The sequence below is a fragment of the Amphiprion ocellaris genome, chromosome 23, assembly GCF_022539595.1.
Source record: "Amphiprion ocellaris isolate individual 3 ecotype Okinawa chromosome 23, ASM2253959v1, whole genome shotgun sequence".
NCBI lineage: Eukaryota > Metazoa > Chordata > Actinopteri > Pomacentridae > Amphiprion > Amphiprion ocellaris.
The window spans coordinates 10,004,588-10,018,243 of NC_072788.1; the positions used below are offsets into that span (position 1 = coordinate 10,004,588).

General features: G+C 36.1%; 1 protein-coding gene and 1 long non-coding RNA gene across 2 annotated transcripts in view; one reads left to right on the forward strand and one right to left on the reverse strand.

Moving 5' to 3' along the window:
• Positions 1-4,415: 4,415 nt before the first annotated feature.
• LOC129348103 (uncharacterized) lies at positions 4,416-5,583 on the reverse strand. The gene is made up of 2 exons (XR_008600533.1): positions 4,877-5,583; positions 4,416-4,798 (listed from the first exon to the last, which is right to left on the reverse strand). It is a non-coding gene; the product is annotated as an uncharacterized LOC129348103 (long non-coding RNA).
• Positions 5,584-11,398: 5,815 nt separating this feature from the next.
• Positions 11,399-13,656, forward strand: part of adgra3 (adhesion G protein-coupled receptor A3) — a 30,012-nt gene continuing 27,754 nt past the window's right edge. The window contains exon 1 of the mRNA XM_023263528.3: positions 11,399-12,371. Coding sequence (XP_023119296.2) covers positions 12,181-12,371 — 191 coding nt within the window. The 5' untranslated portion in view covers positions 11,399-12,180. The remainder of the gene's footprint in view (positions 12,372-13,656) is intronic.

Consider the following 13,656-nt stretch of genomic DNA (forward strand, 5'->3'; position numbering starts at 1 on the left):
AGAAAAATGCTTATATACTATGTCGAAAAAAAATGCCATTTTTCAAACATGTTGTAAAAATGTGCCATATGATGAAATAATGTAAAGGAGGCCGTGAAAAACACTCCAGAAAGGTTTTCTCTTAAAAAAAATCATCATGAATTTTGGCGCAAAAAAAACGCCTTACTATACTATGTCGAAAAAAAATGCGATTTTTCAAACATGTTGTAAAAACGTGCCATATGATGAAATAATGTAAAGGAGGGCATGAAAAACACTCCAGAAAGGTTTTCTTTAAAAAAAAACTCATCATGAATTTTGGCACTAAAAAAAAAAACGCCTTACTATACTATGTCGAAAAAAATATCAGATTTTTCAAACATGTTGTAAAAATGTGCCATATGATGAAATAATGTAAAGGAGGGCGTGAAAAACACTCCAGAAAGGTTTTCTTTGAAAAAAAAAATCATCATGAATTTTGGCGAAAAAAAAATGCCTTACTATACTATGCGAAAAAAAATGCCATTTTTCAAACATGTTGTAAAAACGTGCCATATGATGAAATAATGTAAAGGAGGCCGTGAAAAACACTCCAGAAAGGTTTTCTCTTAAAAAAAATCATCATGAATTTTGGCGCAAAAAAAACGCCTTACTATACTATGTCGAAAAAAAATGCGATTTTTCAAACATGTTGTAAAAACGTGCCATATGATGAAATAATGTAAAGGAGGGCGTGAAAAACACTCCAGAAAGGTTTTCTTTGAAAAAAAAATCATCATGAATTTTGGCACTAAAAAAAAAAACGCCTTACTATACTATGTCGAAAAAAAATGCGATTTTTCAAACATGTTGTAAAAACGTGCCATATGATGAAATAATGTAAAGGAGGGCGTGAAAAACACTCCAGAAAGGTTTTCTTTGAAAAAAAAAATCATCATGAATTTTGGCGCAAAAAAAACGCCTTACTATACTATGTCGAAAAAAATGCCATTTTTCAAACATGTTGTAAAAATGTGCCATATGATGAAATAATGTAAAGGAGGCCGTGAAAAACACTCCAGAAAGGTTTTCTCTTAAAAAAAAATCATCATGAATTTTGGCGCAAAAAAAAACGCCTTACTATACTATGTCGAAAAAAAATGCGATTTTTCAAACATGTTGTAAAAACGTGCCATATGATGAAATAATGTAAAGGAGGGCATGAAAAACACTCCAGAAAGGTTTTCTTTAAAAAAAAACTCATCATGAATTTTGGCACTAAAAAAAAAAACGCCTTACTATACTATGTCGAAAAAAAAGGCGATTTTTCAAACATGTTGTAAAAACGTGCCATATGATGAAATAATGTAAAGGAGGGCGTGAAAAACACTCCAGAAAGGTTTTCTTTGAAAAAAAAATCATCATGAATTTTGGCGCAAAAAAAACGCCTTACTATACTATGTCGAAAAAAATGCCATTTTTCAAACATGTTGTAAAAACATGCCATATGATGAAATAATGTAAAGGAGGCCGTGAAAAACACTCCAGAAAGGTTTTCTCTTAAAAAAAAATCATCATGAATTTTGGCGCAAAAAAAACGCCTTACTATACTATGTCGAAAAAAAATGCGATTTTTCAAACATGTTGTAAAAATGTGCCATATGATGAAATAATGTAAAGGAGGGCGTGAAAAACACTCCAGAAGGGTTTTCTTTTTAAAAAAAATCATCATGAATTTTGGCGCAAGAAAAATGCCTTATTTTACTATGTCGAAAAAAAAGGCGATTTTTCAAACATGTTGTAAAAATGTGCCATATGATGAAATAATGTAAAGGAGGCCGTGAAAAACACTCCAGAAAGGTTTCTTTGAAAAAAAAATCATCATGAATTTTGGCACTAAAAAAAAAAACACCTTACTATACTATGTCGAAAAAAAATCAGATTTTTCAACATGTTGTAAAAATGTGCCATATGATGAAATAATGTAAAGGAGGCCGTGAAAAACACTCCAGAAAGGTTTTCTCTTAAAAAAAAATCATCATGAATTTTGGCGCAAAAAAAACGCCTTACTATACTATGTCGAAAAAAAATGCGATTTTTCAAACATGTTGTAAAAACGTGCCATATGATGAAATAATGTAAAGGAGGCCGTGAAAAACACTCCAGAAAGGTTTTCTCTTAAAAAAAAAATCATCATGAATTTTGGCGCAAAAAAAACGCCTTACTATACTTTGTCGAAAAAAAATGCGATTTTTCAAACATGTTGTAAAAACGTGCCATATGATGAAATAATGTAAAGGAGGGCGTGAAAAACACTCCAGAAAGGTTTTCTTTGAAAAAAAACTCATCATGAATTTTGGCACTAAAAAAAAAAAAACGCCTTACTATACTATGTCGAAAAAAAAGGCGATTTTTCAAACATGTTGTAAAAATGTGCCATATGATGAAATAATGTAAAGGAGGCCGTGAAAAACACTCCAGAAAAGTTTTCTTTGAAAAAAAAATCATCATGAATTTTGGCGCAAAAAAAACGCCTTACTATACTATGTCGAAAAAAAATGCCATTTTTCAAACATGTTGTAAAAACATGCCATATGATGAAATAATGTAAAGGAGGGCGTGAAAAACACTCCAGAAGGGTTTTCTTTTTAAAAAAAATCATCATGAATTTTGGCGCAAGAAAAATGCCTCATTTTACTATGTCGAAAAAAAAGGCGATTTTTCAAACATGTTGTAAAAATGTGCCATATGATGAAATAATGTAAAGGAGGCCGTGAAAAACACTCCAGAAAGGTTTCTTTGAAAAAAAAATCATCATGAATTTTGGCACTAAAAAAAAAAACACCTTACTATACTATGTCGAAAAAAATATCAGATTTTTCAACATGTTGTAAAAATGTGCCATATGATGAAATAATGTAAAGGAGGGCGTGAAAAACACTCCAGAAAGGTTTTCTTTGAAAAAAAAAATCATCATGAATTTTGGCGAAAAAAAAACACCTTACTATACTATGTCGAAAAAAAACTCCATTTTTCAAACATGTTGTAAAAACGTGCCATATGATGAAATAATGTAAAGGAGGCCGTGAAAAACACTCCAGAAAGGTTTTCTCTTAAAAAAAAAATCATCATGAATTTTGGCGCAAAAAAAACGCCTTACTTTACTATGTCGAAAAAAAATGTGATTTTTCAAACATGTTGTAAAAACGTGCCATATGATGAAATAATGTAAAGGAGGGCGTGAAAAACACTCCAGAAAGGTTTTCTTTGAAAAAAAAATCATCATGAATTTTGGCACTAAAAAAAAACGCCTTACTATACTATGTCGAAAAAAAATGCGATTTTTCAAACATGTTGTAAAAACGTGCCATATGATGAAATAATTTAAAGGAGGGCATGAAAAACACTCCAGAAAGGTTTTCTTTGAAAAAAAAACATCATGAATTTTGGCACTAAAAAAAAACGCCTTACTATACTATGTCGAAAAAAAATGCGATTTTTCAAACATGTTGTAAAAACGTGCCATATGATGAAATAATGTAAAGGAGGGCGTGAAAAACACTCCAGAAAGGTTTTCTTTGAAAAAAAATCATCATGAATTTTGGCAATAAAAAAAAACGCCTTACTATACTATGTCGAAAAAAAATGCGATTTTTCAAACATGTTCTAAAAACGTGCCATATGATGAAATAATGTAAAGGAGGGCGTGAAAAACACTCCAGAAAGGTTTTCTTTGAAAAAAAAAAATCATCATGAATTTTGGCACAAAAAAAACACCTTACTGTACTATGTCGAAAAAAAAATGCCATTTTTCAAACATGTTGTAAAAACGTGCCATATGATGAAATAATGTAAAGGAGGGCGTGAAAAACACTCCAGAAAGGTTTTCTATAAAAAAAAGTCATCATGAATTTTGGCGCAAAAAACGCCTTACTATACTATGTCGAAAAAAAATGCCATTTTTCAAACATGTTGTAAAAACGTGCCATATGATGAAATAATGTAAAGGAGGGTGAAAAACACTCCAGAGGGGTTTTCTTTTAAAAAAAATCATCATGAATTTCGGCGCAAGAAAAATGCCTTATTTTACTATGTCGAAAAAAAAGGCGATTTTTCAAACGTGTTGTAAAAATGTGCCATATGATGAAATAATGTAAAGGAGGGCGTGAAAAACACTCCAGAAAGGTTTCTTTGAAAAAAAAAATCATGAATTTTGGCACTAAAAAAAAAAAACACCTTACTATACTATGTCGAAAAAAATATCAGATTTTTCAACATGTTGTAAAAACGTGCCATATGATGAAATAATGTAAAGGAGGCCGTGAAAAACACTCCAGAAAGGTTTTCTTTGGAAAAAAAAAAAATCATCATGAATTTTGGCGCAAAACACCGCCATAGTATACTTGTCACTGCATGGGGGTGAACCCGAGCAGAGAGCACACAGACGAGGGACTGAGTCAGGAACAAAGGTGGATTTATTGATAACCAAGGTAGAATACTATTGAGGGCTAGGTGGGGAGAAACTAGAGTCCAGGGTAACTGAGGCAATGTATGAACAGAGGAGGGTGGGGGTGACTGTACCGGGAACCGGCGGCCCGGCAGGCGACCTCTGTTCGGGTGCTGGTCAGCGGTGGAGAGCGGGCAGGAGTGTCCTCTTCCAGAGGGGTAGGTAGGTAGGATGTTCCAAGGAGCTGGGGAGCTCGGCAGGCAGGGAAATCCAGGGGCAGGTTGGGGATCCAGGAGCAGGAGGGGGGGAGATTCCGGAGGGTCTGGTCGGGGAGATCCGAAGGCTGGTTTCAGGAAGCAGGATTGGCAAGACCGGACAGCTGGGACAGCAGAACTGCAGGCAAAAGAACAGAGTTAGACGCAGTGTATTTCTACAAGAGCAGAAATGTGCAGGAAGCTAGACAGAACTGACTGCTGCAGCAGAGTTTACTATCTGGCAGGGTGTCGAGTGTGAGACCGGCTTTTATGGCGTGGATGGATCACAGGTGTGCTGCACCGCAGCTGCCCGGAGTTCCGTTGATGAGTGATTAGTGATGAATGGCAGCTGGACAGAGCAGCTCTGCCAAGCTGCAGCAGGAAGGTGGAGAGAGGGAAAGGAGAAAGGAGGGGGAGATGGAGAATGAGGGAGGTCAGGTGGGGGCTGAAGCTGGGACAGAGGAGGGAGTCCTGACAATACTGTCAAAAAAAAATGCGATTTTTCAAACATGTTGTAAAAACATGCCATATGATGAAATAGTGTAAAGGAGGGCGTGAAAAACACTCCAGAAGGGTTTTCTTTGGAAAAAAAAAATCATCATGAATTTTGGCGCAAAAAAAAATGCCTAACTATACTATGTTGACAAAAAAATGCGATTTTTCAACATGTAAAAACGTGCCATATGATGAAAATTTGTTCGTGTAATAATGAGGTTGACTCTGGTTAGCAGTGCTGGTGTGATGTTGATCAGTGTTAGATTTTATCTGATCAGTAAGTTTCAGCTGACAGAAGGGACTTTTTGGGCCTTGAGTGGTTTTGCCATGCCTGAACTCTCAATGTGTCTTTGGGACTGGATTTAACCGAAATTGAAGTGTTCTTTCTTAATGTTAACAATCAGTCTAATTTAGTCCTGCGTGCTTTGGTTGGTGTCTTTCTTTGAATGTTTAAAATGGACCTGCATAATTGTACATGCAGGACCTCTACTGCATGCTGAATGGACCCTAGATTAATTACAGGTCAATGGTAATTAACTTATGTAAATAATATAGTTGTTACACTTCATTGCTGTTACATGCAGGCAAGATAATTGTCTCTCAATATTTCATGTATGTGTATGGGGAGATCAAATAAGGCAAAAAAGCGTCATGTTGTTTAATTTGCACATAAAAAAAACAACATGGAAGCAACTTGCATATTGACAATCAACAGACCTCTATACCCACCAGAGACCATTTTGACATGTCAAAATAGCAGAAAATGGAACTTTGGCTTGCTGTACTTGTCAAACCTCAAATTCTGCTGATGTTTGAGGCAATGTTCCCTCTAATTTTTCCTGAGTCTGAGCAAACACACAAACTCCCTGAGCATTCCTTGGACCACTGTGAGCAACATCAGACGTGTGCACTGTGGTCACACCAGCATCACATCCATTCAAGTTACATGGTTCATTAAAAGAATCAAATTACAGCATTTACATTTCTGTTAAAACACTTTGACAACAGGAGCCAGTTGAAGGCTGCAGTGATTTTAGTGACACTACAATGTATAAGAGTGAAGTTATTGAATATTTGTCTCTCTTTACTGTTGCAGCGGTTTTGCAAATTGCAGACGGACCCTGTTCACTCCATAGACACCAATGTTATTCCTGTAGCTTGAAAGACAGCTACTTTTGATAAAACTGGGCTTGGAGCACATTGTCTGCCTTGCAACAATGGGAAAGAGGCACCGTTTATGTTTTGACAACCTATATCTAATGAGTTATTGATGCTGGAAGTCCAAATCTGTGAATATCTTTCCAACTTTACTGAACTTGGGGCCACTACCACCTAAGGAGTGATATATTTAATTCTGAAAAAAGCATTTAGCCATACTTAAAGCTTTAAGTGCTTTATTAACACGGAACTAAAAATTTTGTATTGTTTTATTATCACAGGTTCTGTCTGAAAAGAGGTGGCATCATTTTAAACAGTGAAATCAAACTAACAAAATGTAATGACCAACCAGTGAGTAATACTGGATTCTGCAAAAACATAAACAACTTTTTAAAAATCTAAATCTTATCTTAACACAGTTAATGTATTAACTTATTTTTGTGTATATGCATGTATTTATTGATTTCTTTAGTACTGTTAACATATCAGAGTTCTGAGTGAATTTTTCTTAAGATAGGCAAAGGCCATTTATTGATTACATATAGGCTCTTAAATGTTTATTAAAAACTAAAAAGCATTTAAAAAAAAAACAACTTAGGCATTTATTGAGTCACTAAAATACTGTAGAGTACAGACCACATCAGCATGATTATAAGCATCCTCTGGTAAATTAACAACCAGATACTGATGTCTCTCACCATATGGACTTCAGGAGATGACTGGGGGATGATAAACTGTGACCTACTGGTTGGGTTCTCTCTGTTCTCATGTTTCTTACATGTTTGTCCCCTGACAGCCGGGTCCTAATGTTTTTTGAGCAACACACCATACTATGACGTTTTTACAATGATGGTTCTACTATGAAGCCAGTTTGACATGTTCAGGTGTTCTTTGTGTGAAAACTCAGAGATTTCAGGGATCAGAAGGTGGTTTTCAACTTTCTTTGTTAACTTTCTGCTTCAACTTTAAACTAAATTTCCTTCACTAACCCAGCCCTCTGGACTTCCAGGAAGCTGTGTTCCTATTGGCTGTCCAGGTGGCTGCTTGGTGTTATCAGGAACACCTGAGCAGCTGGTGTTATCAGGAACACCTGAGCAGCTCAGTGTCTTCCTGCTTTATTTAGCTGCAGACAAACATTTCCTCTGCTTCTCTTCACCAGTGAACTGGGTTTGGCTCCGTTGCTTCAGTTTGTTCTTTAGGCGTTGGCTTGCAGCTTCCAGCAGTAAAATAGACTTTAATGTGTTTCTTGGTGTGTTTTAGGGCTTTGTACTGGATAGTTGTCTTGGTAAATGAGGTTCTTTAGCCACAGTTAGCACATGGTGCTAATGTGTGCAGTGATTAGTGGATTTGGTCCAGCTTAGTTGTGTCTTTATCTTGGCTGTAGTGAGTCTTTAGAGGTTTTTGGTCAGACACATTCTGTATTCTTGTTTGAGAACCGATGTTGGTTGTCCAGAAGGTAAGAGTTCCTGTCCTGATTCTCTGTTCTCAGAGGTTCTCTGGTAGGCTGCAGGAGACTTTAGCGTTTGGGTTGTGCTAGTTTGGTTTTTGTACAGTTTCATTTGGAGGACTATCTTGAGGCCCCTCCATGTGGTTTAGTGAGGTTTTCTGCAACAGTTCTACAAAGCAACCTGCAGCAGAAGAGACTTTGAGAGTTTTTAGGAAGTTCTGGAGAGCAGACTTTAGAGCAGCAGAAACATTTGTCAGTAGTTTGAGCAGGAGAAGGTGAGCTTCAGAGTAGAAATGAGGAGAAGGAAACCTTCTTGACCCGTGTGGTGAGGTCCTGTACCAAGAGTTTGAGCAGGTTGTGAAGAGTCTGTAGTTCTTTGGTCTGAAAGCACAAGAAGAGTCGACTCATTAAAGGAGAAAACAGGAGATGTTGTTGCTTCTTCTGTCGCTCTGCAGTTTCCTTAGACTGAATATCAAGTTTATATTTTAAATGATTTACCATGTGAGCCCAAGAAGACTTCAATAAACTCCCTCCCTCCCCTGGACACAACATATTTTATTACCATGTTAAATGTTTTTTTTTGGTTTTTTTTTTGTTTTTTTTTTTTAATGTTTTTGAGTTTTAATCCTAGTTTTAGCATAGTTTTTTCTCTTTGCTTGTTTAGTTTTGTCATCTGTGTAAAAGGTGCTAAACAAATAAAGTTGAATTGATAAACTGAATAATTGACTAACTCATGATTGTGACAACAGAATTATTTTCATTGTGATTTAAGGGTTTATTTCATTTTTAAGGTTGGGGTTAAAATCTTGACAGAAAAAGAAGATTAAAGAAATAAACTACATAACAAAAAGCAATTAAATCAAAGGAAAAAAATTAATACAATAAAACTTTTTAAAAGTTACTTATTAAAAACATTTAAGAAATTTAAGATGTAATTTTCTAATTAAACATTTAATTGTTAATTAAATGTTTTGTGTTTTTAAGGGTTTAATAATCTAATCAAATGTTTTGCATTTTTAAAAATGTTTAATATTATTCTTGTTTAATTTTATTTTTTAAATGTTTAATTATGGAAAATACTTTATCTGTAATTTCTAGTATTTGTATTTTAAAAATTTTGTTTAATTTCATAATGATATGTAGTTTATCTTGTTGAATTATCTAATTCAATATTTTCTCTGTTTAATAGTTAAACATTAAATACAATTAAATTATATATACATATACCACCTTTTAATGTTTAGTTTTCTTTTTAAATGCTTCATTGTATTTTCTGTTTAATTCCTATTTGAAGTTTTATTGTCTTTAAGATGTAATTTTCTAATTAAACATTTAATTTTTTAATTAAATGTTTTGTCTTTTTAAGGGTTTAATAATCTGATGAAATGTTTTGCATTTTTTGAAACGTTTAACATTCTTCTTGTTGAATTGTATTTTTTAAATGTTTAATTCTGGAAAATACTTCATCTGTAATTTCTAATATTTGTATTATAAAAATTTTGTTTCATTTCATAATGACATGTACTGTATCATGTTGAATTATCTCATTCAATATTTTGTCTGTTTAACAGAGTTAAACATTAAATTACATTAAATTCTATTAAACAGACAAAATATTGAATGAGATAATTCAACATGATACAGTACATGTCATTATGAAATGAAACAAAATTTTTATAATACAAATATTAGAAATTACAGATGAAGTATTTTCCAGAATTAAACATTTAAAAAATACAATTCAACAAGAAGAATGTTAAACGTTTCAAAAAATGCAAAACATTTCATCAGATTATTAAACCCTTAAAAAGACAAAACGTTGGTCCCCGTATAGCTCAATGGGTTAAGCGGGTGACCCATGTACAGGGGCTGATCCCCGACGCAGCGTCCTGGGTTCGATTCCCGCTCATGGCCCTTTGCTGCAAGTCTTCCCCCGACTCTTCTTTCCTGTCTGTCTCTCATTATGCCTATCCAATAAAAAGCTGGAAAAGGCCAAAAAAGACAAAACATTTAATTAAAAAATTAAATGTTTAATAAGAAAATTACATCTTAAAGACGATAAAACTTCAAATAGGAATTACACAGAAAATACAATGAAGCATTTCAAAAGAAAAACATTAAAAGGTGATAAAACATTTAAAAAGAAAAACCTTAAAGATTTAATCGAAACATTAAATATTGGGAAAGAAAAAGAAACTCAAACAAGCCGATAAAACATCTGAAAAAACAATTAAACATTAAAAAGACAAAACATTTGGAAATCAAATCAGACATTAGAAAAGAATAAAAGGTGAGAAAAGAGCAAAACTAAACATTTAAGAAGAATCAAACTAAAGATGAAACATTTGAAAAGACACCAGTTAAACTTTAGAAGATCAAATTAAACAGAAGAGACAATAAAACGATCACAAAGAGCAAAAACTGTCTTAAAGCGTTTTCTATTCTGAAACAAAAACAAGTTGTTTCTTCAAACATTTCCTCTTTCTATGTTCTTGGTTTGATTGTGGACAGATTTACTAAGAACTAATTTCCGCAAACTGCTTTCCAGATAAAGTCTACTAGTAGTTGAAGGCATTGATCAAACTAATGTTACCTTCTGATCTCCACAAACTTTACTGTTCAGTGAAGAGAATCAAAGTTTGTTGAGGATTTCTCAAAAACCCACCGGTGAAGGTCTGAGAAGAACTCAGATGGATGGTCTAAATGTGAAATCAAGACTCATGGTCACAAGTTTTAAGGCTTCTGTTAACCAGAAAGCTCAAACTAACAGAGAAGTATTGAGAAACGTTTAAAATTTCAGTCCTCAGACTGTCTGAAGGTTCAAACTAACAGAGAACTACTGAAGAACTTTTAGGTTTTCAGTCCTCAGACTGTCTGAAGGTTCAAACTAACAGAGAACTACTCAGGAACTTAGAAGATATCAGTCCTTGGACTGTCTGGAAGTTCAATCTAACAGAGAACTACTGTGGGACTTAGACAATTTCAGCCCTCAGACTGTGTGAAAGCTCAGGTCCTGAGGACTCGGGAGGTCTGGAGGCTTTGAAAGTCTTGGAAATGAGGGTTCAACCCTCCAGCACAAAGGCTGAAGTCCAACCTCCTGAGAAAAACGGTTGAGTCGAGACTCAAGTTAAAAAAAAACGTCAGTTTAGAGGGAACAGTGGTTTGAGGCCTCAGAAATTTGTGAAAAACTAGCAAATATGGATACATCCATGTATATACAGACAAATACCACACTTGAATGAACATTTTGCACTTCTTTTTCATTTTCATGGGCCAGTAATTAAAATATAGCCTCTACTGGGGCAGTCAATTATTTGGATTTGCTGGATACAATTTTGTCTTCATATGAAACTTAATGTCCGTGGGGATTACATTTGTGGAGATATTTAGGCCTGAAAATTGTTTCTCAGGGGAAATGCTTTTTTAAGTTGAAAATAGAAAAAAAAAATCCAGATCTGAAAACATATAAAATTCGCAATATTAAGTAGAACTAGTTAGTTTTTACCGGAATTGAGATATTTTAACAAAGTTAACGAAATGTGAGACAGTGCAGCAGCGTACTTCCGGAATTCATTCGCCGGTGCTTTTATTCTGAAACACGGACCGGATTTGCTTTTGCATGGGCGTTGACTTGACAGTAGTGCAGTCCAGGGCAGGACCATGGGAACAGGACTTCTCAATGAGTAGAAGACTAGTTTAGAACACTTTCCCAGCACATAGGACAGCAAAGACGACACAATTACCACTTTGGATGCGATTCTTCGTGTGATTTAAACCGTTTTGCTTTGTTTATCGAGCTTTTGGAGGACTCTAAACTGAAAAAAGTTGTTGTTTTAGCACTTTTTTTTTTTGCTAGGGGAGGGTTTAGCCTTTGTTATTTGGTCCAGTAATGTATTCAAAGTACCTGGAAATGTAAAAATATTTCCCCCAGCTGCGTTTCCTGAAGTTAGAGCGCACAACCTGGGATGACTGCAGCCGCCTGCCGTGGAAAAGACAACACTTGGATCCACGCTATGGGCAACAAAGACAAGCTCCCAACAACTACCGGGCAAGTTATTTAGTAACCAGACAAAACCCTGTGCGCTTTGAGATTTGGTGGATTTCTTTGGAGAGTTGGGAGAAAACGCCAGGATGGAAATGGAATTCTAAATGAGTCGTGCGCCAAACAAAGAAGGACACCTCCGTGGGAGTGAAGCGAAGGGAAAGCCTTGCGAGAAATGGAGGAGGAAGGATCAGTGGAGCCAAACAACATTCTGGCGAAGGTCTCCTTTTTGTCAGGCGTCCAGGTCTTGTAACAAAGCTGCTGCCTCTCAATCATCCACCCCGCGTCCTGTTTATTACCAAGACTCCTCTCGCCAAATGCTGCAGTGTGGCGGTGCTTGTTGTTGCGTGTGAGGCCAAATAAATAAAATAATAATAATATGTGGGTGGATAGGCTGTTTGTGATTTTGCTGCTGAGCTTCGGCGGCGGATCATCTGCCTGCAAATCATATGATGAACGCTCGAAAAGCGGTGGGAAAAGCCTGACGTCCGACCGGAGGGTGGTGTGCAGCAACATGGAGCTCCATCAGGTGTTACCCCCGGACTCCTTCCCCAACAGAACAGTCACACTGTGAGTATAACAGCAGCTGCATCCACCCAGACTGCCTCTAAATAGTTTATTCCGTATGCTCACAAACCTGCATTTTCCTCCTGATAATCAAATATGCATTAACCTCCTCATAATCAACCTTATTCATAGTGCAAATGGGTGTTTTGTTTTGGGTGCCCTGCAGAATTCTGCATGCAGGACCTCAACTAACTTTTAAAAAAAACCTGATAAACATCACTTGATAAACACAATTAAGCTGTTCTTATGTCAGCCGTAACTCCCTTTTCCCCAGGTATAACCTTATTTAACTGCCTAACCTCCTGGAAGTGCAGTGATTCATGCACAGGAGGATATTTTAGCTCACACATGACACCATATCTCCAAGGCATTATTATAAGAGCTCATCTAGCCACTGAGAATTCAGCCTTGTGGTGATTTTTTTCCCCAACTCATGAATGGGGTGAGATCCAGTTACAGTAACTGACAGCACACCTGAGTATGTCTTATGTTTTACCCGCTTTTTTATTATATATAGACGTGTGTACAGCGGTTTTCTGTCATTTCTTGGTGTCTAAGTGACCACCAAAGTTTGTGGCTGACTACTCCGCTTCTTAATCTCTGCTTGGAAACCTGTAGGGGTCAAAAACACACATATACAAGCACAAGTTGTCGAGGCCTTTTTGTTGCCACGCTGACACACATTTGAATCGTACCTGGTTTGTTGTGCCCCAGACCAAAATGACATTACAAGCCAGGCAGAAATTCAAAGCCGTGCATTCAGAGCACTTATACTTTGTGGTGAGCGATTGAGGGGGGAAATACGAGAATACCAGGGCAGGGTGCAGGAGTAGAAAGCAAATAATAGACTCCAGGGACGGGAAAGAAAGGGAGAGGATTGGCCGGGAAGTGAGGAGTTGTAAGACCATCGCAGAGCATGTTTTCAAGTGGTTCACCACAAATCATATGGACGCTGGTTTGAAGCGCTTGTCCCAAGTGGTAGGTTTTTGGATTTATGTTCGTTTGTAGTCATTTCAGGACAATGTCAAGCTACATTTGTCGAGATTTTAATCACAGTTACACACAGCTTGGCTACTGCAATATCCTTGGAGTTTGGGTTTACATTCACAATCATTTTATCAGCTACTCGAGCCAAAGAAAAATCCAAATGAAGCCAGAGTAGTGTAACCTGGGTGGAGCTCAACACCTGGCAGCAAGTCAACTGAGTGTCAGTAAAACCGGCTATATCCATCTCTTTAAGGCTAAATACCCCTTTTAAACTAGAGTTTCTTTCTCAATAACTTCCATG